This window comes from Fukomys damarensis, unplaced genomic scaffold (assembly GCF_012274545.1).
Source record: "Fukomys damarensis isolate Sample0158 unplaced genomic scaffold, DMR_v1.0_HiC HiC_scaffold_20, whole genome shotgun sequence".
Lineage (NCBI taxonomy): Eukaryota > Metazoa > Chordata > Mammalia > Rodentia > Bathyergidae > Fukomys > Fukomys damarensis.
In genome coordinates this window covers 43,328,523-43,353,626 of record NW_022900932.1, presented here as the reverse complement: position 1 = coordinate 43,353,626, position 25,104 = coordinate 43,328,523, and the positions used below count along the sequence as shown (strand labels likewise).

Sequence of the window (25,104 nt, the reverse complement as noted above, 5' to 3'; positions counted from 1 at the left end):
AAAAAAAAAAAAAAAAAAAAAAAAAAAAAAAAAGATAGAGATGATAATACAATAATTATTTGAATTTTAAAAATTCAGACTTTTTTTTAACAGAAATTAAGTCTGGCTGATTAATTCAATGAGGGATATATATTTTAGACATTCCTTGTTTAACAAATAGCTCTGGTCCTGCAGGTTAAATGAATTGGTTGCTAAATGAGGAAATAGATATAGCATATACATTACAATATTCAGAACAAAGGAAACTCCAACTTGCTGACTTTGCTTTTAGATGCATAGCTCTTATATGCAGTACTGTAATGTATAACAGAACATAAAATTACAGTATTACACTGTACAGTATAATCAGCAAAAATTACAGTACTGCATAAAAAAGGACAGCAAGGCTCTATAAATAAGATGTACAGAACGGTACAAAAAAAAAAACACCACAGGTTGTAAGTCTGAACATTCATTAAACAGATAGGTCATTAAATGAGGAATATCTGTGTGTGTGTGTATACACACACATAATATACATTCATTTTATAAGGTGACATATATTTATATACAGTACTTGTATATGTATATATGTATGTAAAATACATGTATATAACAAATAATATGTTAAGAAATCTAGCCTTTGTAACTATTCAAACTTGTCATAAGATTTTTTTAATGTGACCCTAAAAATGCACTAGTGGAAAAAAAGTGTAAAAGAGGTAGATAATTTTTCAAAATTCTTGATAATTGAGCAAAACAATTTGAAGGCCATAGGTCTAGAGGATCCGTGACAATCCTGAGCAACGTAGTTAGGGCATGCCTGATCAGACATGATCCATTAGGCTGGGTCAATTTGAGGCCTTTCTGGAAACACGTACTTTTGTGCCTAGAAGTATAAGTTTAAAGATTTTGGAGCCTCTGGTCTTACTTTCTCTTTTCCCACTATGAGGGCATGAAAGGCAATTTGGACTTTGTGAGTATGATGGGTGATACAATAGAGCCATCATTCCACCTGGACTTTGGGCTACCCAGACTCTGCCGGTAAGTTGGACAATCTAGGAACTCCTTGGGATTTATTGGGACAGCAGATAACAGGAGCTACCAGGGGTCTCTCAGAGAAACAGTAATGTTCCATAATGGCAAGAAACACTGGACATGGAGACTGAGGTGTGGAATGATAAAATGTTCACAGAGTTGTCTGCAATTGTAACAGGGGTCCTATGATGTACAGTGGGAAACATTTGGTGGGATTTTAGTCAGAAGGGTTCCTTGAGGCTGGATACCATAACATTTCCATTTTACAGATAAAGACATGGAGGCAAAGAAAATTGGTCCATGGTCATGTGGCTGGTGAATGACACAGCCAGTGGCTAACAGCCTGGTATCTCAGCTCCCCAGCTGCTGTTATTGTATTCCAACATTATGCTACATATCACTCTGTCTTTCAGCTCTTGCAGCTCTGCATATCATTCATTCTGGCATTGAGGAGGCTTGATGACTGGTCCAAACTGACTATTCAACCATGTCAAACTGGGTACTGGACTCAATTTGAGTTGATATTTTTTAAAATTAATCATCTAGGACAATAGTTCCAAATTCACTGTACTTAATTCTCCGTTCTCTGAAACCACTAAAGCAGGACTGGGAGGCTTGGAGGTGCTGGCACAAAGAAAAATGAAAAGCTCTGGGATATATAGAATTTGGGCTTTGGAGTTCCTACTCCTGGTGCAACCTCTGTGTGGGCTGAGGCGCATGCAGCAAATCTTGGGATTGTAAGAAATGTTTTCGGGCCAACAGTGTCCTAAATACAGCAAGTAGTTTTCGCAACTGTCATTGTGTAGGCTAAGCAAGTGAGACCAGCCTACGGACTCTGTGTCCTGGACCAGAATATTTTCACAGGTCCTTGGGCTGAGGGCCCTCCCGGATAGCTGGGTATGTGAGGCATGGTAAAAAAATCTCTGTATATGAGGTGGAATGGAAGCACCTTGGGATCAACATACTGTGATGATGCCTGGGGGTCAGATGGCAGCTGCTGTTGGGCTTCCTTTGCAGCCCCATATGCCCAAGTGCAATCCCTAAAGGAGGATCTCCTTAAAAGGCAGCAACAACTGCAGTCTGACAACCCTGATAATAGTTACACCATCATCCTACTCAGAATAATTTAAATAATAGGGTTACCTTCTTCATGGGAGCAATTTCCACAAGATAAACTATTAGGTATGTAGGATAAAGAATTTATTGGTCTATGAAATAGAAAGACAAATACATCACTTAAGGGAGTGATAATACTGAAAGGTCCAAATACTATAATACTGATTTCTTTGTTCTGAGCACACAGAATATTCATAACCCGATGAAGGACAGCAGAGTACCTTTTGCTTTAAGATGTCCACTGGTGTCTGATGGGCCTTTAACTTCTTGTTTTTAAGAAGCACTTTCCTCCTAAGTTGGTCAGGTGAGGGAAGCATTGGATCATCGGAGAAATCAGTTTCAAACAAGAATTTAGCCACCAGCTTTTCTCCAAACACAGTCTAAACATAATAAAGGAAAATGCAATCAATGCTTTTTTACCTGTACTTGATAAATATATTTATATTTCATGAGACTCAGGTTTTCAGCCTGGTTGAATTGTTTTAAAAGTTCCAGGAAGAGGAACTAGGAAAGAAGTTGTTTATTCTCTCTCTATAGCTTCTTACTGTAAGGAAGGGAAGTGTTTACATGGAGGAGAGATCTAGGCTATTCTGTAGTTCAGGCCAAATCTAATTATTTGGGAAAATGTTTTGGGGCCTGATGAATTAAACAAGAAAACAGAGATTCAGTTAGAGGTTGTGGCTTGCAGAATACGGTCTGTTCCCAATGAGGAAAAGGAGTCAGAAAGGCCGAAATCTTGGAGGAGACTGGAAGTGGGGACAAAGATGAAGGCAGTAGGGAGAATCTGCCCCACATAAAATAAAGAACCACATTTTCATAAAGATTTCTGAGCACTGGTCTTCAAAGCAGAATGGAGGTGGGTGGAAGGAGGTAGACACAGGATGATTAATTGGGGCAAAGACTGATAATACAGCAATTTTTTTCTAGTTATTTTTGAATTTAAAAAGAACAAGCATCAAAGCTTAGGCCAAGGCAATACAAAGATCTTAAACTTTTTAAGCATTTGTATTAGGGGACATTTTCCTCTGCCTTCCACAAATGCTTGTATTACTGAGGAAGGGAAATTTAATGAAATATCTGCTGCTAATCCTGTTTGCATTCTGTGTCCCTTGTGTAATGAAGGTTGGTGTTAAAATAGCAATTGTTCTGCTCAATCTAAACCCTGCTAACTTGGATTTCTACTCTACTGTGGGTCACAAGATCTGACTTACTTGCTCTGAAATACTTGTATTTTCTACATAAAGCTCCCAGGATATCCCAGGATGGCATCCTTTACTTGTGGTACCAGTTGGAGAGTTGGTCTGTCCTTATCTCCTAAAGCTTTCTAGTTAGGAGACCAGAGAACAACGCTGATGTCACTCCAGCTGAAAAGAGGGACCATTCCAGAAGAGGCCCAATCTCTCCAAGGGAGCCCTATTTCTCAAATCTATGGGACCCTAACAGTACGTGCTTCAGGGCCAAAGTATAGCTGTAGTATGGTCTACAATAGCCCCATATAAAACTCAAAGACAAGACACCATCCTGCCTCTTAGTTCAGAGCTCACCTTGAAAATTTCTGCCATTTTTCGTTGCTGAGGCAATGAACAGTGGTTCTCAATTGATATGATGACTGGCAGGTCAGAGTTGATAAAGGCACTGCGATCAATAGCTTCAACTACTTCCTACGACAATCCAAACAGCTTGTTAGAGTCAGTATCTGCCCACCATGGTGAGAAGGTAAGGTACTTATAGCCACTGAAAGCATCTCAGTTATTGTATTCCATAGTCTCTGGCCAGAGGTACTTTCATCTTTTAAAATGTACAGTTATCCCTCAATGTGTAGGGGATTTATTCCAGGGACCCAAGGGATAATGAAATCTGTGCAATACTCAAATCCTTACAGAAAATGGTGTAGTATTACTGCATAATCTATACACATCCTCACATGTACTTTAAATAATCTCTAGGTTAATACTTAGTGTGAATACTACTTACATAGTTTGGAGCAATAAGACATGTATCACATCTATTTGTGTACGTCTATAAATACAATCATCAACTCATACTTCCACCCATATATAGTACAAGAGTTTTAATATGCTGAACAGGAAAATGAGTTCAAGGAAATATATTTTAGCCCTATCTCTTCATATGAGATGAAAATAATATTCCTTTTCAACCTGACAACAGTTCAGAGAAAAATGATATTATGTGGCCAAGACCCTCTGAATGAATAATAATTTTAAAACTGAACTAATAAGCTACCCGGAATTTGGAATAATAATCCAATGAGACCAAGTCTTCCTGGGTGACTCATCTTCCTAGGTGGAACTCATTCTCATTACTAATTATTTAATAATCTAACACATGATACTGCCCTTTGTCAGTAGGACACCAGGATAAATGACCTTCAATTTGTATAGCAGGGGACCAGTTGCTGCATTTTTATATCATTATGTCATGCAAAAATTGCAACAATATGATTATATCCTAAATAACATAAGTTAAGTGGGGAGTTACTAAACTCTGGTTGAATAAGAGTTTAATGAGAGTTCTGGTATCAACTCGTCAAAAAAAGAACATATGCACACCCCACAAAACACTATAAATACTTTCAAGAACTCTTCATTCAGATTAAACATAAGAAACTTCAACTTAAGGTAGAATTTGGTAGAGTGACTAAATGAAAAATGAAGAGAATGTCTTTTGCGATTTGATTGGAGGGTATTTTAGACAGCTAAATTAGACAGAAATTAATATGCAGTCAGACATAAGACCGGCTTGAGGTGAATCTAAAGAGCACCAGGCCTCAAAATGGAGATGCAATAGCCAGGCTTGTAGACTTCCCTAGAGATAAACAGCAATTTGAGATTATAATGTAGTCAGCACCACCTGGTCCAGTGAGCCTAGATAGGCATGAAGTACATAGGTGTGACCAGAACATGTGCACTCGTATTCCCACTCCTTCCCAGGAATGCCTTTGCTCTTTCCGTACACCTTCTCAACATGATTTGTTTTCCTAATTGGATCAATGTTAGCCATGTGACCATATTTGTAATCTTAGAGGTTGATTGTAGTTTTACCCATGTTGTATAACATGCTGTATAAATTACCCTTGACAAACAGCCTCAGTGGTCACCCACTTAGGATCCCTCCTGGAAATCCAGGAGCTATTCTTCACCTTATTTCCAATAAAACTCTCCTAACTTCCTCCTTTGAGACTTCACTGTCATTGTGCGACCACAAACTGGGCACATCTGGTATCTAACAGACTGGGAGTTACTTTTGCTATCACAAACAAAGTGCTGAAGCATTACCTTGAAGGGGATCTTTGTTGTCAGCGTATGTCCATGATAAATAATGGGCATTCCATCATCTCCATCCCAGCAGTCCAGCTCTATGCTTCTGCAGCCTTGCAAGAGGACCTGTGTGACCAATGAATGAATCCACTTCAGGTGAACACCTGGAGATAAAGCCTCTACCTGAATCCAGCACGTAGCTCTATACATCAGTCAACATTTACATTCAGGTATAGGGCAGAAGGGTGTAAGATCTAAAGCAAGTATTTTATTTTGGCTAAAGCCCACAATTAATCTGGGGTGGAAAGGGGGAAAGAATAGATTAAGTTGGAAAAGGTGTTTACCAGAGCTGAGCATTGCTGGAAGGTAAAATGGTAAAATTTATCTGTCTAATCTGTCTGTCTGTCTGTCTGTCTGTGTGTCTGTCTATCTGTCTATCTATCTATCTTTTGGAGCAACCTCTTCCTCCATATACTTTATCTATAAATTACCTTAAAATTATCATATAAGCAGGACATGATGCAAGAGGCCTAGAATACTAGTACTCTGGGAGACAGAGATGGCAAGTTTTGAGTCCAGCCTGGGCAGGTTAGCAGCTTAATGAGACCTTGTCTCAAAATAAAAAATAAAAAAACTGGTCAGTTTGAAAGTTCCAGGTTTAGTCCTCAGTACCACAAAAAAAAAAAAAAAGAATTCCTCTAAACAAACCAAGAAGTTGATGGAACCACGACTGTGATGACCCACTGATCTGAGAATCCATATAACTATTTCCAAGTGACAGCAATCCATTCTTGGATTTTAGTAGCCTCTAGAGTTTCCACAACAAATGCTGTTGTGGCTTGTGTTTCGATGTCCCCCCCAAATCCTCACACAGAGGAGGCGGGACTTTCTTTTTCAGAGGTAGCTGCATCTGGAATGTGTGCTGCTGAGGTCAAGGGCGTGCGATGACTAAACCACTACATGTGAGTGATTAGTTTGGCACTGCTCTAATCCCCATAGTCTGTTTAAGATAAAAGAGGCAGAAAAATTCAGTGAAGCTCTCTCTGTTTTTGCGTCTTCTGCCACGAACTGAAGGCCCCTTCTTGCCTTTGCTACTTTGTGCGGGCCATGTTGTTTCTCTTCTACTAGACCTGTCTGCCATCCCTGCCTTGGAGCCAGCTGACTATGGACTAAAACCTCTATGAATTGTAAGCCAAATAACCCCTTCCCCTCCAACTTTGGGTGTTGAGTATTTTATCTCAGCAACAAGAGAAAAGTAACTAACAGATGCCTTTCATTTAATTTTTTTTTTTTTTTTTGTTTTAAATTTATTCATGCTAGATTCTTCCCATTACACAGCATGGTCTGTGGCTATCAGCTTCTGGCAGCAGCTGGTATATCCACAGGCCAATTGCCTTGGGCTGAAGATTGCTATGTAATACACAGTAACTGGAATAAAAGGCTGCTTCATCTTTGTGGGGAGCCTTCTATACTAGGAAAAATGTTCAGCATGGTTTTTCAGCATGAAAAGACTGAAGGTCTTTACCAACATCTGTATGACCTTAAGATCTTTCTATCTGGCTACAATAGGAAAATCAGGGCTGGAATTCTAGGTAAGAAGAATGGGGCTTACTCTCACTTTCCATCTGCTTTACAGAGAAAAATGATAGGAGGTAATTATGAGGTTCAAGGGAAGTGGAGAGTATTTAGAAATGAAGTAAAAGAAAAAGTGATCTGCATACTAGTTTAATGTGTGTGAGTCTGCTTGAGAGATTCTTGTGCCTTATTAAAAAACTATGATGGGGCCAGGGATTTAGCTCAGTGGCACTGCACCTGCCTTGCAAGCACAAGGTCCTGAGTTCAATCCCCAGTGCCAAAAAACAAAACAAAACAAAATAACCCCACAAAAAAACAAAACAAATGATTGAACATAAACTTGAGACATTTATAACTAAATGGATGCACCTTAAGGCCATACTGATAAGTGAAATAAATAGGACACACACGTGTAAATACCAAATAATTTTTCTGGTATGAGAGAAACTGAAGTTGTAAATGAGGACCAAAATGTATAATATATTTGGTGATATAGGAAGAAAATGTTTAAAGGGAAAGGGGAACTGGGCAGGCAGGGGAAAGAAAAGAAGGAAAAGAAAAAAATGGAAACAAAGCTTATGTATATGGGGGTGGGGGTTGAAGGAAGGGCAGGGGAATGGGAAAAAGTAAGAATCAAGACATATCACATAACTAAATGCACCAACATGATCATCTCTATTCGGTATATGTGCTGGCAAAGTGAGCATAATCATCTGTACTTGGGTCTTAACTTTAAGGGGGTTTAAATTTTTTTCCACCAAGTACTGGGTCTTTGCAATGAACTACATCCCCAGATCTTTAAAATTTTGAGACAGGGTCTTGCTACGTCATCCAGGCTGAGCTCAAATTTGCGATTATCCTAATCTCAAACTCCCAGATTGCTGTTTAAAACTTCTTTGAAATAATGAACTGAGATTAAAGCTAAGATATTGGTCCTTGATTATTTTCCTGGAATACAAACACACTCACACACAGGTTTGTAGATATATGCAGATATATATGTAATTACATAGATGTACATGTACATGTATGTATGTACATATGAAATATATTTAATCTGCATTTTTATGTGCATGTTTCATGTATTTTCCATAGAACAACAAATTTCACTTTGGATTTCTCTGTGCAAATAGAAAGCCAACTCTACAGAAGTGGCCTACTTTATACCTGTTTTTCTTGCAGTTAAGGCCCTCTGATAGATTGCTTTTTTGACAATCATTACTCTAAGGGTGCATTTTCATTTCATAATAAAGCTTCCTTAGAAAACAAAGTTTAAAGTATACATTCCATGCTAAATAAACTTTAGGACAAAAATATATCCCGTACTGAGGGATACCTGGACTAATTTGAGAACGAAAGTAACTTACTGCTGCTGGGGTTGTGTAAACACTAGTTACAGTTTTCAACTTGGATTCCCCCCTTCTTATACTTCAAGGACCTACCATAGCTCCCCCTGATTAACCCTTTTTCTAGGGGTTCAGAAAACAGGAAGCATTGAAGAAAAAGTTGCAGCCAGTATAACAGTGAGGCAAACAGATAGGTACATCATTGAGAGTTGGATGTTTAGGTGAAAAAGATGTGCTTTTTCCAGTCCAGAGAGCTCACTGTTTCAGAGAACATTCCCATGAATTTCAGTGTGGGGAGAATTAGTCTGAGCAGTTAGTTACCATAGCAATGGATTGACTGTCTAACAAATTGTAAAGCAAAACAAACAATATTTTGGGATTAACTCCACAAGAAAATTGTATTTTCTACTTAGCATTCCCACTACAATATATTGATTTATTTAGCATTTAGTGAAACGATTAGATAGTTTTCTCATGGGAAAATCTAATTTTAGTAGGACTAGGTCAGACCAGGATCTAAAAGCTATGAGTCTCAAGAATTTTTTTCCTCCCCAGAATAAAGGGTAAGTATAGAGGGCAAACAAAACAAACAAGTAAAAAAAACAACTGCTGTATGTATAGTCAGTTTTTCCACACACCATGCTTCCTCAGAGTTCACATGCCATAGTTTACAAGCTCTTCAAAGCTGGGGTCAGATTTTGTGACTTTCGGGTTATATAAATGATAAAGATGAATGAAAACCACATTCCAAGTGGCATTCTCAGTACCTGGCTGTAGAGTTCTACCGAGGATTCTCCTTTGAGTTGATGTCCTGTGAGGTAGGTATTGTGGGAAGATTCAATGTAATAGTAGGAGAGGGGTAGCTGCAATTCTTTTCTGTTCTCCTGTGACTCATCATTTTTTGAAGCAAAATTATCTTTATCCATGAGAAACCTAGATGAAACATACTTTCTTAAGATCCCATGAATGCAATGTATACTCTTAAATGACAGCCAAAAGATAATTTAAAAGTCACCTTGCAAATCCTTCAAATGACATTAGACCCTGATGACACATACTGATGTTAGGCTCGAACTTCTGCAAGGAATTGAAAAAAATGTTATTTAGGTAAAGAAAACTAAGAGGGGCGAAGAAACCACCACACCATTTTTAAAAAAATGGTTCTGTTTTCATCAGGAAACATCTAAGCCAAATATTTGAACTAATTTAGTAATGTAGCAATAAGATGTAGTTTTCAGTACAAAATAAAATATTTATTATATGTGAGTTTGTTATACTAAGCATATTTATTTAGGAGAAAAGGGAGTAAGAAAAAAGAATAAGGTTGAGTTCTTTATATATTCTAGATAATAGCCCTGTGAGGAGCAGCTGGTAAAAATTTTTTCCCACATTATAGGTTGTCTCTTAGTTCTGTTGATGGTTTCTTTTGCAGTGCAGAAGCTTTTTAATAAGATGAGATTCCAGTTGTTGATTCTTTCTGCTAGTTCCAGTGCTACTAAGGATTTGTTCATAAAGTCTTTTCCTATGCCAGTGTCTTCAAGAGTTATGCCTAACTTATCTTCTGGCAAGTTTAGTATTTCTTTTTTAATATTTAGATGTTTAAGCCACTTGGATTTTAGTTTAGTGCATGGTGAAAGATAAGGGTCTAGTTTTAATCTTTGGCATGTTGAAATCCAGTTTTTCCAACACCATTTATTAAAGAGACTATCTTTCCTCCAGTGAGGATGGTCAGCTCCTCAAAGATGAGGTAGCTGAGTACATCTGGATTTGTTTTTGTGTCTTCCAATCTGTTGCACTGATCCTCAGGTCTGTTTCTTTGACAGTACCATGCTGTTTTTATCACAGTGGCTTTGTAGTATAGTTTCAAATTGGGAATTGTTATACCTGCTGCCATGTCTCTGTTGTCTAGGTTTATTTACATGCATATAACATCCATTCATTCATCCACGTAAAAGTGTAGATTATAATAGCAGCTACCATGAAGTTGGTGGGAAGTGAACGAGATGATATGCATATCTACGTAGTCCTGTGCCTGGAGTCAATTATCTTACAGTGAGTGCTCAACAATGTGATAATATTCTTACATTTTCAGTGATCATATACAATTGCCCACAGCGATCCCTGGATTCCTGATCAGGTGATAAAACTTAATTCTGTTGCACCTGGCATGGGCACACTGAAGTTTCACCACCCTATCTCCTGTCACACTCTAGTCTAAGGCATCCCCACCTCTTGCCTGGGCTACTGTGAGAGCCTCCTGACCGGTCTCTCTGCTTCCATCTTTCACTAACAGTTTCTTTTCCAGTGGTGCCAGAGTGACGTTTTAAACATAAATCATATTACTCTCCTGCTCAAAAACCCCTAAAGGCTTCCCATTTTACATGGACTAAAGTCAACCTCCTTCCCATGGTTCAAAAGCCTCAATATTTGGCCCACAGATATCATTTGAAATTGTGCTTGCCATCCTCATGCAGCTCCCACTACATTTACTTTTTTGTTTTTCCTCACAAACCCTGAGCTTGCTCCTGCCTCAGTCTTTGAGCTTGCAGCTTCCTGCCTGCTGGCTTGGAATGTTCCTTCCTTTGAACTTCATGTAGTAAGCGGACCTTACCATTTACTGCTCAGTCCAAATGCCTCCTTCTCATAATGGCTTTTTCTTATTTCTCCTCAGCCTCCCTGCATCACTTTATGCCCTTAGTCTGTTTGACTTTGCTCATAATCTGTTACTACCTGAAGTTACACTATATCTTTTTGCTTATTATCTGCCTCACCCACTAAAACATAAGCTGCGTGGCGGGCCAGCACTATGATTTTATTCAGTACTGTAGCTGTAATTCCCAGAACAGAAACTATATAGTAGGAGCTAATAAATATATGCTAAAAGACAAAGAGGTGGAAAACCTACACTAATTCTATTATATGTGACAGAATAACAGAAGAATTCATGCAGCGATTCTTTGTAGTAGTCACTGAATCAGAGACAGCTTGAGACCAAAGTTAATTATATGTTAAAGAATACTGATATACTTGATATTTCAAAACCCAAAACAAACAAACAAATAAGCCATTCTATTTCTTCCCCAGAGAGGAAGCTTATGGAAATAAGTATAGAAAATGTTTAGCAGCAAATTACAAGTAGCTAGAGGCATTACACACACACACACACAGGGCACAAACCTGGATGATGCTGAGGATTTCATCATACGTGCAGTGTTCTCCTTGGCAATTAACTAAGAAGTCATTGAGCTGGAGTATGCCAATCCCAAATATGCCCAGGGATGTGCTCTCAATCCCAGTGCCATTTGTCACAATGCTTGCAGCGGCAATGGCATCAGATATCTGCCTCTGGTTGTCTGACAGCTGCTGCTTACTCTTAATGAACAACCCCAAGTCCGAGACATTTCTAGTCAACAAATCTGAAATAGAGCCATCACAGACTATGGGATCTTGTGTAACCAGCATCATTCATTCACAAAGCTCATTTTGAAAATAATGATGTTATAGAATCATTAAACCAGAGAAGCTTTTTTACAAATCTCTCCACATAAAACATGAAGCTTAGTGCTTATTCCTTGCTTCATAGAGATGAAGACTAAAAAACAAATCAAGGAATACATAAACTAAGAAAGAGCTAGGTTGAGAATACTGAAATCTCATACACTTAAGTATTCTATTGGGAAATACGTAGATTCAGTTGGAGATTGGAGGCCAAATTCAGATTTTTATTTATTTTTCCCAGAATTGAACCCAGGGCCTCAAATATACTAGGCAAATGCTCTACCACTGAGCTATGTGCCCAGCCCCTTTTTTCCTTTATTTTTAAAATCTGAGACAAGGCATCACTAAGTTGCTCAGGGTAGCCTGAAACTTGCCATCCTCCTGCCTCACCCTCTCAAATAGCTGGAATTACAGGTGTGCACCACTTCACCCATCTCCAGATTTGGGTTTTTAAGAATACCTATTTCAACATTTTTCTTTCCATAGACACTAAAAATATACACTTAATACTGTTAAAACTCTTAGGTTTTAAGATTCTTAAAAGTCTGTACTTCAAAACTGTGACCGTACTCAGCCATAAAGAATGAGAAACTAGAGTTATTCATAGTAAAATGGATACATATTGAGGCCATACTCTTAAGTGAAATAAATAAGACACAAATGTCTAAATAGCAAATAGTTTCTCTGGTACAAAAAACTAAAAGTGTAAATTGTATAACTGTATACAAATTTTATAACTGATAATGTGCAATAGGAAGAAAAGGGCTAAAGGTGTAAGGGAAGTGGGAAGGGTAGGGAAAAGGAAATAAGGGACAAGAAAATATATGAGAAAAGGAAAAAACGGAATGTTGTCTGTAAATAAGGGAGGGTGAAGGGGGTGAAGAGAAGGCAGGGGAATGGGGAAAAATGAGAACCAAGATCTGTCATGGAAGGGTACAAGATCCCAATGATGAATATAACTGTACTGTATACCTAAAATGTACCAACAAACTCAATGAGATTTAAAAAAACTGACTATAGGCACTTGTATATAGGTTTTTATGTGATGACAACTTTTTAACTTATGGGTAAATTATCAAAGAGCACAACTGCTGGATCTCTGTTTACCAAGAAACTGCTATACTGTCTTGAAAAATGGCTGTATCATTTTACATTGCCAGTAGCAGTGTACTAATGTTCTAATCGCTCCACATTCACACCAACTTTGGTATGGCCAGTCATTTTTAATTTTAGCCACTTGCAAGATACTCTGGCACTTTCTCCTTCCCTCCCTTCCTCTTTCTCTTTCTTTCTTTCTTTCTTTCTTTCTTTCTTTCTTTCTTTCTTTCTTTCTTTCTTTCTTTCTTTCTTTCTTTCTTTCTTTCTTTCTTCCTTTTATAGGATCTCACTATGTAGCTCAGGCTGGTCTTAAACTGAAGTGATCCTTCTACCTCAACCTCCCAAGTGCTGGGACTACAAGCATTCATCACCACGCCCAGCCAGCAGTTTCTTTATTTTTGGGTACCAGGGAATGAACTTGGGTCCTTGAGCTTGCGAGGCAGGCGGCAGAACCACTGAACTAAATCCCTGGCCCCAGCAGTTTCTTATAGAGCTGAACATAGGTCCGCCATGATCCAAGAACTGCCTCTTACATATTTATTCAAATGACTTATGTCTATATACAAACTTGCATTCTAGTGTTACAGTAGCCTTAGTTATAACTGCTAAACCTTGGAAGCAAACAACATATCCTTTGGTAGGTGAACTGATAAACAGATTGTGGTAAAGCACACAATGAAATATTTTTGGTTTTCAAAAGAAATGAATCATCACACTTCAAAAAAGGAGTGGGGGAAACTTAAATGCACATTGCTAAATGAAAGAAGCCAGTCTCAAAAGTCTTCATACTGTATGATTGCAATGATATAACAAACAGTCTAGAAAAGGCAAAATTATGGAGACAGACAGTAAAAATGATCACTACTTATCAGGGATTTTAAAGAAAGAAGGAAGGGACAAAAAGATAGAAAAGAGATTTTCAGGGTAGTGAAACTACCCTGTTGTGATACTATCATGGTGGCTACATGACATTATACATTGGTAAAAACACAGAACATACAACACAAAGAGTGAACCCATAAACTATGGGCTTCAGGTAACAATAATGTGTCACTATGAACTCAACTGTAACATATACACCTCACTAATGCAAGGTATTTCTAATCAAGGAAAGTCAGTGTGTGTGTGTGTGTGTGTGTGTTTGTGTGTAGGTGAGCACATGCGTGCACAGGGGTGTTGAGGTTAGTATATGTGAACTCTGTACAGTAACTTTCAGCTCATTCTTCCATAAACTAAAAATTCTCTACAAAGTAAAATCCAATAATTTTTCAAAAGTGTAATGATTTGACTAATGAATAGGTATGCATATTTTAACAGGTATCCAACAATAGTCTAAGGACAACATCAGCCTATAAATAATTATGAAGAAACTGCATCAATAAAAAGCTTTTTCTTTGCTTTTTAGTGTTTAGAGCTCCAGCAAGAACAGAGGAGAAAAATGAGAGGTTTTAAATGTATGGGTGGCTATAAAAAGGTCTATGAGGTGATGGCAGTGGTGCTGGTAAGTGGGAGAGAAGAGAGACACATTCTGTTTTACACAGTGGAAAAAATGTACTAGATATTCAAAGACTGTCCTCGTCAAAGAGAAGGTAACTACTGCCCTGGCCTTGAGCAACGTCCTGCCTGTAAGTTGGAATGATTAGTATTCCTCAACTATGAAACTTCATACGACCCATGAACATTTGGAAATGGTTGGGAAAGGGTTTCTGGTTGTCAGAATGATAGGAAGGCACTCACTATTGGTTAAATATCCTGGAATAATGGGCAGAACCCCACAGAGATGACCATAGCATCTTCTCCCAGAACACCAAATGACCCCTTAAAGAATTCTCTGCTTCACCCGGCTCCAGGAAACAGTATGCCATGTGGGACAGGCTGAGAGTTTGTGTGAGTGGATCACTGTGATTTTTAAGACAGAAAAGTCTCAAAGGGAAATCCTAAAATGTTAAACGAACCTAGATCAGGCTGAAAGTCACTGGTGCTTTCCTCGATTGTCAGGTTGGTGTACAGGGGGGCTGACTCGGAGCCCGATCGGTTGCAGGGCACAGAGTAGACATCGAAGAGATCCTTCAGGTCCTTGCGGCTCCTCACACTGAGCAAGGGATGGACAATACCTCCCATTTAGTACTGTTATAAAAATGTAGGCCTGAGAAAAAGTAAGGAGGAAGTCTGTGCCATACCTGAAAGACTTGAACAGCTCAATAAATTCAATGAAACTCATGTTACTGTCTGAAACTATGAAGCTCTGGAACCCCTTCATTCCTCCTTTCATCCGCCCGTGCCAACTGCTGCTGCTCCAGGCACTGTAAGAAGACATTTCCAGTTGCCGCTGTTTACCTGTATACCCTCTTTGGTTCCCCTCCTCCAGATTGGTTCAGAGGAAATAAACATCACCTACTGAAACCACTTTGTTTCTGCAGCCAATAAGGGTATAAGACTGAGTTCAAATTTCCTCAGCTAATCAAACAGTTCTTTGAAATCAGAGATCAATGGGAGGAAACAAACTCCTAAGTTCAGTGCATCTCAAGATAAAGCTTTTTTAAAGAAGAGCTCCAAATCATTCAATCATAATTTATGGGAAGTAACACATGTTCTTTTTTTATATTTTCAATTATTGAAACACATTTAAGAGGAAAGTTTTTAGTGCACCGGTGTCTTCTCTTTTCATTTCTTAAATAGCTCTTCAATGAAAACAGAGAAGAGCTTTTACTATTAGTGGGAAATACAAATCAGAAAATATTTAGAATGGAAAGAAGCCAATTTCTCCTAGGGTTATATTTGCTTCTGCCAAAGCTGCACCCATTCAGTATAAAATACCAGGCAACTCAGTCAAAATTTAGTTTCACTGTTTTACATTTACAATTTTTGATAGAGATTCCCCAAAGAATAATAAAAAATAGTTTTGACTGTTTTTTAGTTAAGTCAGCAGCTAAGATCTTTCTCTTTTTGTCTTGGATTTTTTAAATATTCCAAATATATAAGAAAATGCTGAGACTGTTATAATGAAGAGGCAGTCTAATCTCAATCTTACTAACAGTCTTTGCTCATGGAAAATTATTTTGTGTTGACATCTGAAGGTCACCTCCTTCAGTGGAAGAGTATTACACATTCACAGGTCTACAGTAGCATGGAGGCATAGGTCGTGGAAAGTCAATGTGGAGTGGGAAACATAGGCTGCGAGTTCAGGGAGAGGGAAAGTCAGCTTCCTCATTTTAAGTTCAATAAGCGATTCCTTATCTTCCTTCCTTCTTTCTAGTGGCCTGTCTCTTGCCTGTAGGAATCATCTCGTTTGACTCTGAGAAACTATGTTCACTCTTTCTCCCACTGGACGTAGTCTTTCTTTCTCCTTGAACAGCACTCAGGCTCGTTTTCCTTTTCCTGTCTTGTCTTTTCTTTCTACTTTGTAATACGCCAGTGGCCACTAATCGCTGTCCTCATGGGGATGGGCCCTCTGACCGTGGATCCGGCCTGTTAGTTTCTCTTTCACACCCTTTTCCTCTCTTACCCTCAGTCCTTCCTCTTCCTGCTTATGAGTGACTAAAATAAAGATAAAAGTCGCTTGATCTAAGTAATCTGTTTATTTTATTTACCCAAGGTCCTGCATAGGCCTAAATTTTAACATGAAGAATTCTGATAATTTATAACTTTTAGTTTGTTATAAATGTATATGGGTGTGGGGAGATGGAAGGAAGGAAGAAGGGAGGAAGGCAGAGAGAATGAAATCAATGTTTCCAAACCCAGTGCCTGCGCAGACTCACTCCTGTGTGAGAAAGTGAAGAGCAACTATTTAATTTTGGTTCTGTTTAGAATCTCAGAATTTCTTTAACTTTATTTGAAATATATAGGTGGAGGGAGATAGAGTCACTTTTTGGTTCCCTTTGTTTTTTTTTTTTCCCCAGTACCAGGGATTGAACTCAGGACCTTGCACTTGCCAGGCAGATGCAGTGCCACTGAGCTAAATCCCCAGCCCTTCATTCTGGTTCCCTTTGGAAGCCTTTCATTTTGTTTTGTTTTGTTTTTTGAGACAGGGTCTCACTATGTAGTTGAGACTGACCTGGAACTCAACTATGTAGCCCAGGTTGGTCTTGAACTCACAGCGATCCTCCTGCCTCAGCCTCCCAAGTGCTGGGATTACAGGCATGCGCCACCATGCCCGGCCTGGAAGCCTTTCATTTTTATATTATTTCTTCTGAGAGGATAGATTTTGTTTTGAACCTGGAATTTGTATGGTCCTTATGTGATAATTTACTATAGTACAAGATTCAGAATTATATCTAATAGTTGTGTTCACTTCTCCAGGCATGTATAACCTTTATAATATATGAAGAAAGCATCTATCTATCAGCAAACTGTCAGGAAACTTACATGAAAACTTTAGTCATTTATGGTGGTGCTATCCAACAGAATTTTTCTGATTATAGAAATGTCCTCTGCCTGTAGCATTCAGCATTACCTGCTTGTAGCTGTGAAGGACTTGAAATGTGGCTACTGTGACTGAATAACTGATTTTTAAATTTAATGTAATTTTGATTAATTTAAATACCCATTTGAGGTTCGTGGCTATAGTATTGAACAGGGAAGATTTACAGAATCACAGATGATTGGTTTTGTTATTGCTAATGACCTTGGAAAGATTGGCTTTTCAAGTAATTAGGGACAGTTACAGTACATGAAAGAGTAGGAGTATAAATGAGAAAATTAGGATAATTTAAATTTGGTGATTTTAGAGATAATCTTCCAACTGATAATTGGAAGCACAGAACATGCCCCTCTATACAACTGAAATGCTGAGAAGGGTCGTTCTGGTTTATCATGTTAAAGCCCCACCTGGACGGACTCTTGTTTGCAGAAGACAGCACAGGAGAGGAGACTGGCCTGATGGGAGAAGATGTTGTGGGAGCCAAGTTGGGGGACCCAGCTGTGGTCAAAGAATGAGCTCTTCTTGAAGGGAGGGGATTGGGAGGGCCAGCGATGGCATCAGCCTCTGAAGGTGAAGGAAACAAAAGACAATGATTCAGATTCTCCTTTCCCTTAGAAATCAAATACAAACTGAACGTACTTCCGGATGTCTCAGCAAAGCAATACATGCAATCTATTTCTATACAGAAACCACTTTCTGTATAAGAAGCACTAAAGTATTTTTGATGAATAGATGAATTTGATGGTTTCTTCACTGGCTACACTGTACCATCGTCTGAGAGTTTAAAAAATACATAGACGCCCAGGTTCCAGACAGAGCTGGAACCTGGTTTTGGGTGTGGCCAGGATATCCAGACATATTTTCAAAAGCTGCATTATACATCCAGTGCTGAGAATGACTGATCTAATCCATCAAATTGTACCTTGTACATCTAATATTCTGGGCTCATAAGATAAATTCATTAGCTTCCAAGTACATTATACCTATAAAAGGACCTTATACCTATAAAAGGACCTTTTGGATTTTATAATCTGGTTAAAAACAAAGGTATGTCTAACAATATAATTTTGTTTAAGAATTCCACAACTGTTAAATCATAGTTTAAACCCAAATGTGTATTTCCCCCTGAAAACTAAAAAAGAAAGATCTCAGAGGTGAACAGCTGTGTTACCTGATTCTTCTTGTTCATTAATGTCTTGAGGATCGGAACCACTCCGGCCTCGACACTCTTTTTGGATTTTGGCTTTTCGGGTTGTCATCTCATCATCAGTTGCCTCTCCACTCTCACCCTGGGAACACAAGGCTCACGATGACTCCCAGACCATTTCCCTCCCATCACTGTGTTAGTCAGGCAGGACTCTATTTGAATCTGCCGACCTTCAGTACTAGCTCCTTCTGGTAAGAGTGATAAAGACCTACGCTGAGGTGCACCAAGAATTCTCAGGTCACATTATCTAGTTTGTGCTTCATTCTAAAACAGCGTTCTTCAGGGAGGGAGGCAGAAGGAGGTGGCTCACAAACCCTGGAGTCTCTGTGTCTCGACACAATTGTGAAGAAGATAAAGTTCTACTAATCATCAACGGCCTCCCATATGAAAGGATGTGATATTTTTTAGATGGCCATGAACATTATCATGATATAGTGATAATATATATTACACAATTTATAATATATAGTGATAATATATATTTTAAGTTGTGTTGTGCGTGTAACATTATGGCCCTGTGGGGCCTTCATAAGTGATTCCTCTTCTTTTCTAGCCCTTCCCTACCCACCACAGAACTCATGCTCCAGCCTCCAAGAATGGCTTGTGCTTCCCTGAGCAAGCCAAGTCTCCATGTGGTTCCACTGTCTCTGCTGGGATGCTTTCCTCTGCAATGTCTGTTTGGTAAACTACTACATACCCTCTGAGACCCATCTGTCAACTGCACTGTGAGGTCTTTTCCACCTGTCTCTTAGTTTATATTTTCCTTCTCTTTGCTCTTATAGGACTATGCAGATGCCTGAAATGAGTCTTACTTAGATTAGACTGTTGTTGTTTGCACTGTTTGTTTATATCTGTGTCTTTCTGTGAACTTTGCATGTTCCCTTGTATTATCTTGGTTCCTGGAATAAGCACTGGCACCCAAGAGATATGTGGCAAGCCCTTGTATTGCTTGTTTTATACCTCACATTGTCCCCAACTCAAATGATGTAAGGTGGCTTATGGTGATATAAACCACATAATCATCTTGGAAGGTTGGGTGTGATGCTTAATAAACAAATACCACTCTACCCTCATGAGGATTTTCTTCTTTTTCTTGGTGGTGTTTATGCCCAGGGTGTTGTTTCTCTGCATACTGGGTTTCTCGGCATTTTTTGCTGATGTTCCGGGGCTGGGATTTTGAGTACTCCACCGTCTTCCACCAAATAACTCCACTGCATTAGCTAAAGTTGGGCCTTCATACCGACCATTCTCCTATAAAAGAACCGCATGCTGAACAAACAAGGCAGTAGCAAGCAATGGGAAACAAATATGTTAATGGCTACCAGTTAATTCCCAGAGGTGGAAGAGCACAGGCAGCCACAGAGGAATAATGATCTGACCACCAAGTGGCTCTATATTCTAACTCTCTATCTTTTGACTCCTTGTAGTGTGTCCTGGACATGTCCTTGATCAGTTGCAGTGATGTGTTTTGAACCATTAAGCAGGAAAACTACATTCCTTATCCTGGAATCAGAGTTTATGTGTCAGAACTGATACTGCAGGAAAATTCATTAAGACTCATTTTGTAAAGCAGGGCTTTGAAGGACTTACTGGTGTTGGGGTTAGGGAACAAGATGTGATTATGTTTGTTATGGCTTGTGCTTAGACGTCTCCCCAAAGCCTCATACTTTTTCAGAAGTGACAGAATCTAGAGTGTGTGATTAATTCATGGTGGGGCTAGCCCTGAAGGTACAACCCATCCTAAGTAGTCTGAATAAGATAAAAGGGGCAGAAAGACACTGTTAAATGTCCGTTGTTGCTTTTGCTATCTTGTGGGCACAATCAACTGTTGTTCTCCTCCTAGATGCTCCTCTGTCATTTTGCCTTGGAATTAGCCAACTATAGACTGAAACTTCTACTGTAAGCTAAATAAACCTTTCCTCCTTTCACTATTTTAGGTATTGGGTATTTTATCTCAGCAAGAGAAAAGTAACTAACACAGTGTTTAAAGAAAATGTAGCTTCTATTTGTCTGTTATTACGTTGCGCCAGGTAGATTCTTCATCTTGTTTGATGTTATTTCAATACTGGTATAAGGCTTATGTGGCCCTTGGAGCTTCTCAAAGAGTTGAGCTGCCATCTTTTTTGAGTGACTGAAATCTGAAGGTAGATGCAGAGCCCGTGGGAAACAGAGTATTTTGAATATTACTATACTGTGAGTGTGCATCGAGTTAGTATTCAGGGTATCATCTCCTGAACTTCCTAGGGCTCTTTCCAAATACCAGCTCTGCGATGATAGAGTTGAGTTGAAGTTTATGAGGTCAGTCTCTCCTTTACACCCCACACCGACATCTCTGCACAGGTTACTGTCATTTTTTTTCTTGGGTTTTCCAAGGCTTCACTACAAATATTACTGTTTATTCTCTTTGCTTTCCTGTTACTCTTCCAAACTGACCAAGTATAACCCCTTACAGTATTTGAAAGTAACTTCACATACATTCACTGCACAAGGGAAACTTAATGTTGGGAAGATTATTTTTATTTTCTGTGTGAATATTTCTCAAACTGGGAATAAATAAATGTTCTTCTAGGGCTATTAACATAGGTTTAGAAAAATTCAAAAAAGTTTTCTCAAAACTTTCTTTAATTTAAATAATTTTTTTGGTACTAGGCATCTCAGGGCATTTAATGTGCTAACATGTATCATAAATCACTTAACAAGTCAGGCTTGGTGGCGCATGCCAGTGATCCCAGCACTCAGGAGGCTAAGGCAGAAGGATTGCCACTAGCCTGGGCTACCTAGGGATTTCAAGGCCAGCCTGGACTTTATAGTGAGACCTTGGCTCAAAAAAGAAAAATCATTTAATGAGAATGCTATTGCTACATGACACATAGCCAGTTTTAATTAACTTATCTAAAATGGAAGCAAAATACCTGCTTTTTGTGAGTTCTATATGGAGCTTTAAGTGTCATCAGCTATTTGGAAGAAAAGTCTTCGGGAGCCATCATCAATGTTGATTTTTAATTAGGAATATTCTTCAGTTTTTCAGAAGCAGAAAAATCCATCACACATGAACAGCTAACATTAACAAAAGATCTATTTGATCTTTTATCTCTAAGTATTATATCAGCATCTTGGGGTTCCCTGTGACAATTTGGGATATGGCCTAAGTGAGGAGAAAATGATCAGTCTGTTGGCTTCCTCCACATTTTCTTCTGAGAGAAATCTTGAGTCCAAGACAGGTTGCCCTTCTTTGTGAATGGCACCTGTAAAATGACGCCTTGAGGAAGAATGTCACCTGTATTTCCAAAGTGACTGGGATACATAGAGCTGTTTGGCCTTAACACTGCAGCATCTTACGGAGGGTGTTGTCGATTGTCTTTGGAGCTGGGTTGGACTGAGTCTTCTCTAGATCACTTGGCCTTTGCCCCTGAAGCACCTCTTTTCTCTTCATTAGCTGTTCTCAGTCTCAGCTGATGCTTCCTTCAGCAAGAGCTGAAGGCTGCCAGGCAAAGGAGAAAGCAAGTATATCTCATGTGTTAATTCAATTACTTACGCTATAAGCTGGACAAAGAAACAGATGGAGAAACTGGAGTTGGAAATAAATGGAGCAAACACATAGGCATGTAATAGGGATTGCAATTGACCTCAAAGGCTGATTATGTCCATATGTGATGGCTTTTGCTGATTTTAGAAGGCTGAGGAAGAGTTCTAAAACTGAATACTCGTGATAGCTCTTGAACACTTTTCTTTCAGTCAACCACATTGAACGTGCCCTGTGGAACACGTAGAAAGCAACTATTTTGATTTCCACCTTAGATGATTTAACTAAAAGGGCTTTGTGCTATGTAGCTTTAACACGCACGAACAGATAGGGCTATTTGTTAATGCATCAAATTAGTTATTCAGGATATGATTTCTACTTAAAATCATCACATGAGAGTGGGGAAAGGGAAAAGGGAGGAAATGTTTTTAATTGTCGGAAACATTTTAGAACTGTGAAAATACATGAAATCAACCATTTGAGTCATTTAAGTCATTTCAATTTGTGACACTAATGTATTTTCTCATTAAGACAGAAAAGCATGATAAATAAACACTGAATTCATTGATAGAATTCATTTGACAGCGCCGTTTCAACAGTGTCAGCTGGTGGCAGGAGTCACAATTCAATTTATCAGCAGTAGGCACTCTCCTTTCTGATGAGCATGCTATTCTGGTTACACCTGTGCTCCTCTTCTCACTGCCTCATTTAGCCCAGCCCCATTACCACTCTGAAGAGATAAAGTACCTAATAAGTCCCGGCTAAGGAGAAACTCATTTTACTTAAGTAGCAGACTGTGAAACACTGCCTGCTGGGGGCTGCTGATACTATAAACCTGGGGAGGAAGAACTCTAGGTAAGAATTATTCCACATTTGGGAAAGTTTCTTTTATCCTCAAAAGTTCTACAGTTAGTATGTGATACATAGTTAAACAGAACTCTCCAAGAGTCACATAGCATGTTAAGTAATGAATCAGAATTTCAATTTCCTAAGGGAAAGTTTCCAGTGTATCAGCTAGTCAGTAATTACTAATGAAACAATTTAGCTCACAGTGCTTTTGATTAAAACCTTTAGTCAAAGGAATTGCTTCTATTAACCAGTTTTCTCTCCAGATATGAGAACTATAATGACTATAATCACTATTTTCGTCAACAAAATAATTACAGGACGTACCATGAGCAGATAATTATTCTTTACACATATGAATTTACACTATGGCTTTAAATGTACCAATCTGCTCTCACAGCCATCCTATGAACAGGTATTGTTATCATTTCCATTTTATAGAAAAGGGAATGGTTGCACTGAGAGGCTAAGTAAAAGCTGCACAAGTTCACACAGGTAGTAAGTGGCAGAGCTGGGAACTGGTAGAACTGGAAGTGTCCAGTGTGTATTGTTGGGGATCCCACTACTCAGCAGAGATGCTACTCCCATTACCTGGTAGAGGCTGACGTACTGTTTCCGCAGCCACTGCTGTCTTTGGTCAGGGAACTTCTTCATCTTTCTCACAGCTCTAGTGAGTTCCAACAACCCGCTGAAGAGCATTTTAGCGGTGTGCCTTGGTGCCACGAAATGCAGTAATCTATTGTCTGTAGTCTGAAGTCCATAGAGCAGGGTCACACCAGTCTCTGACAGAAACATGTTACTCAGTTTGTTCTGAACACACACAGTGTGTAGATCAATGCCAGGGTGTCCCATATACACAGCCTTTGCTGAAAACAGATCTAAGATCCCCTCTGTCAGGCTGCTTAATCCAGCATTGCTCAGTGATGGGAATTTGCCAGGCTCCACTGTGTTACTGAGCATACTAAGTTTTGCTTTAGCACTAGCTGGGGAGACAGTGGGGGGCTTCATCCAAGTCAACGTGCTATTGTCAGGCTGAAGCTGGAGGAAACAGCGAGCAGAGAGATGTGTGTCTTGGTCATAATGGATGACTGTAGCCCCCTGCAGCAGGAACTGGTGCACATCAGCTTGGATGGACAACACGTACCACGGGATGAGCTCTGTCCCGTGGCTGAAGGCCTTCTGTGACTCCTCTGGCCCATGAGGGTCGCATTCTTTGGACTGTTCAAAGATGTCATTTTCTGAATCCAGCAAATCTCCAATTATAAACCTAATGGAAAGGGATATAAATTTGGTTGCCTGTGTTATAACTGGGAGACTAATCTGAAGCAATGTCACTCACACTGGACTTTATTTTTCATCCTGCTATGTATTCCGATTAGCATGGGAAACATAAAATGCTAAATGTCACAGGGTAAAGTTTTAAATGGTAGAATTCTAAAATCTTACACCTGCTAGGTATCTGATCATATACATGAGAAAGAACATACATACGTATACATACATTTTGGTGCATTTATACAATGCAATTCTGTATAGCAATGAAAATGAAAAAGCAACAGCTAACTACATGCAGCAACAAGACAAATTTCAAGCAAGACACTAAAAAAATACACCCAGTATAATTGCATTTATGTAAATATAAATTTCAAAACTCAGCAAAACTACTTTATTCTCTTTAGGAAGCAACTTAGTGGAACTACTATATAGAAAAGCAGGATGTTGTCATAAAATTTATATTAGTATGGGTTTTTTTCTATGGCAAAAGATAGTGACACAATTGAGAAGAGAAAGAGGAGGTTTCTAGTTGCTGGTACTGTCCTAACACTGGATGGAAGTAACACACACATTCACTGGTTTTACTCAAATACATTATTTTATTGTCTATTAATTTTATAAAATATTGGTTTTTCAATGTAAATATTTTGATATCTCTCATTATTCTGCCTTGCACCTTCCCCTCTTTTATTTTCATTCTCTTGTCTAATAAGTCTCTTCTGATGTCAGTGTTTTAGACTTTACTTTGTCTTTCTGAGTCTGGCTTATTTTGGTTAACATCATGACTCCAGTTCTATCTATTTTCCTGCAGATGACAAAATTCCAATATTCTTTATGGCTGAATAATACTCCATTGTTTATACTATATATAGTTTTTTTTTTTTTTTTTGGTTTTTTGAGATAGG

General features: G+C 38.8%; 1 protein-coding gene across 1 annotated transcript in view; it reads right to left on the bottom strand.

Moving 5' to 3' along the window:
- Window positions 1-25,104, bottom strand: part of Plce1 (phospholipase C epsilon 1) — a 226,551-nt gene that overhangs the window by 51,611 nt on the left and 149,836 nt on the right. The window contains 12 exon segments of the mRNA XM_033766342.1: window positions 2,355-2,513; window positions 3,678-3,794; window positions 5,430-5,537; window positions 9,100-9,265; window positions 9,348-9,409; window positions 11,510-11,748; window positions 14,884-15,020; window positions 15,109-15,231; window positions 17,756-17,912; window positions 18,520-18,637; window positions 19,624-19,806; window positions 23,516-24,191. Of these exon segments, the coding sequence (XP_033622233.1) occupies window positions 2,355-2,513; window positions 3,678-3,794; window positions 5,430-5,537; window positions 9,100-9,265; window positions 9,348-9,409; window positions 11,510-11,748; window positions 14,884-15,020; window positions 15,109-15,231; window positions 17,756-17,912; window positions 18,520-18,637; window positions 19,624-19,806; window positions 23,516-24,191 (2,245 nt within the window).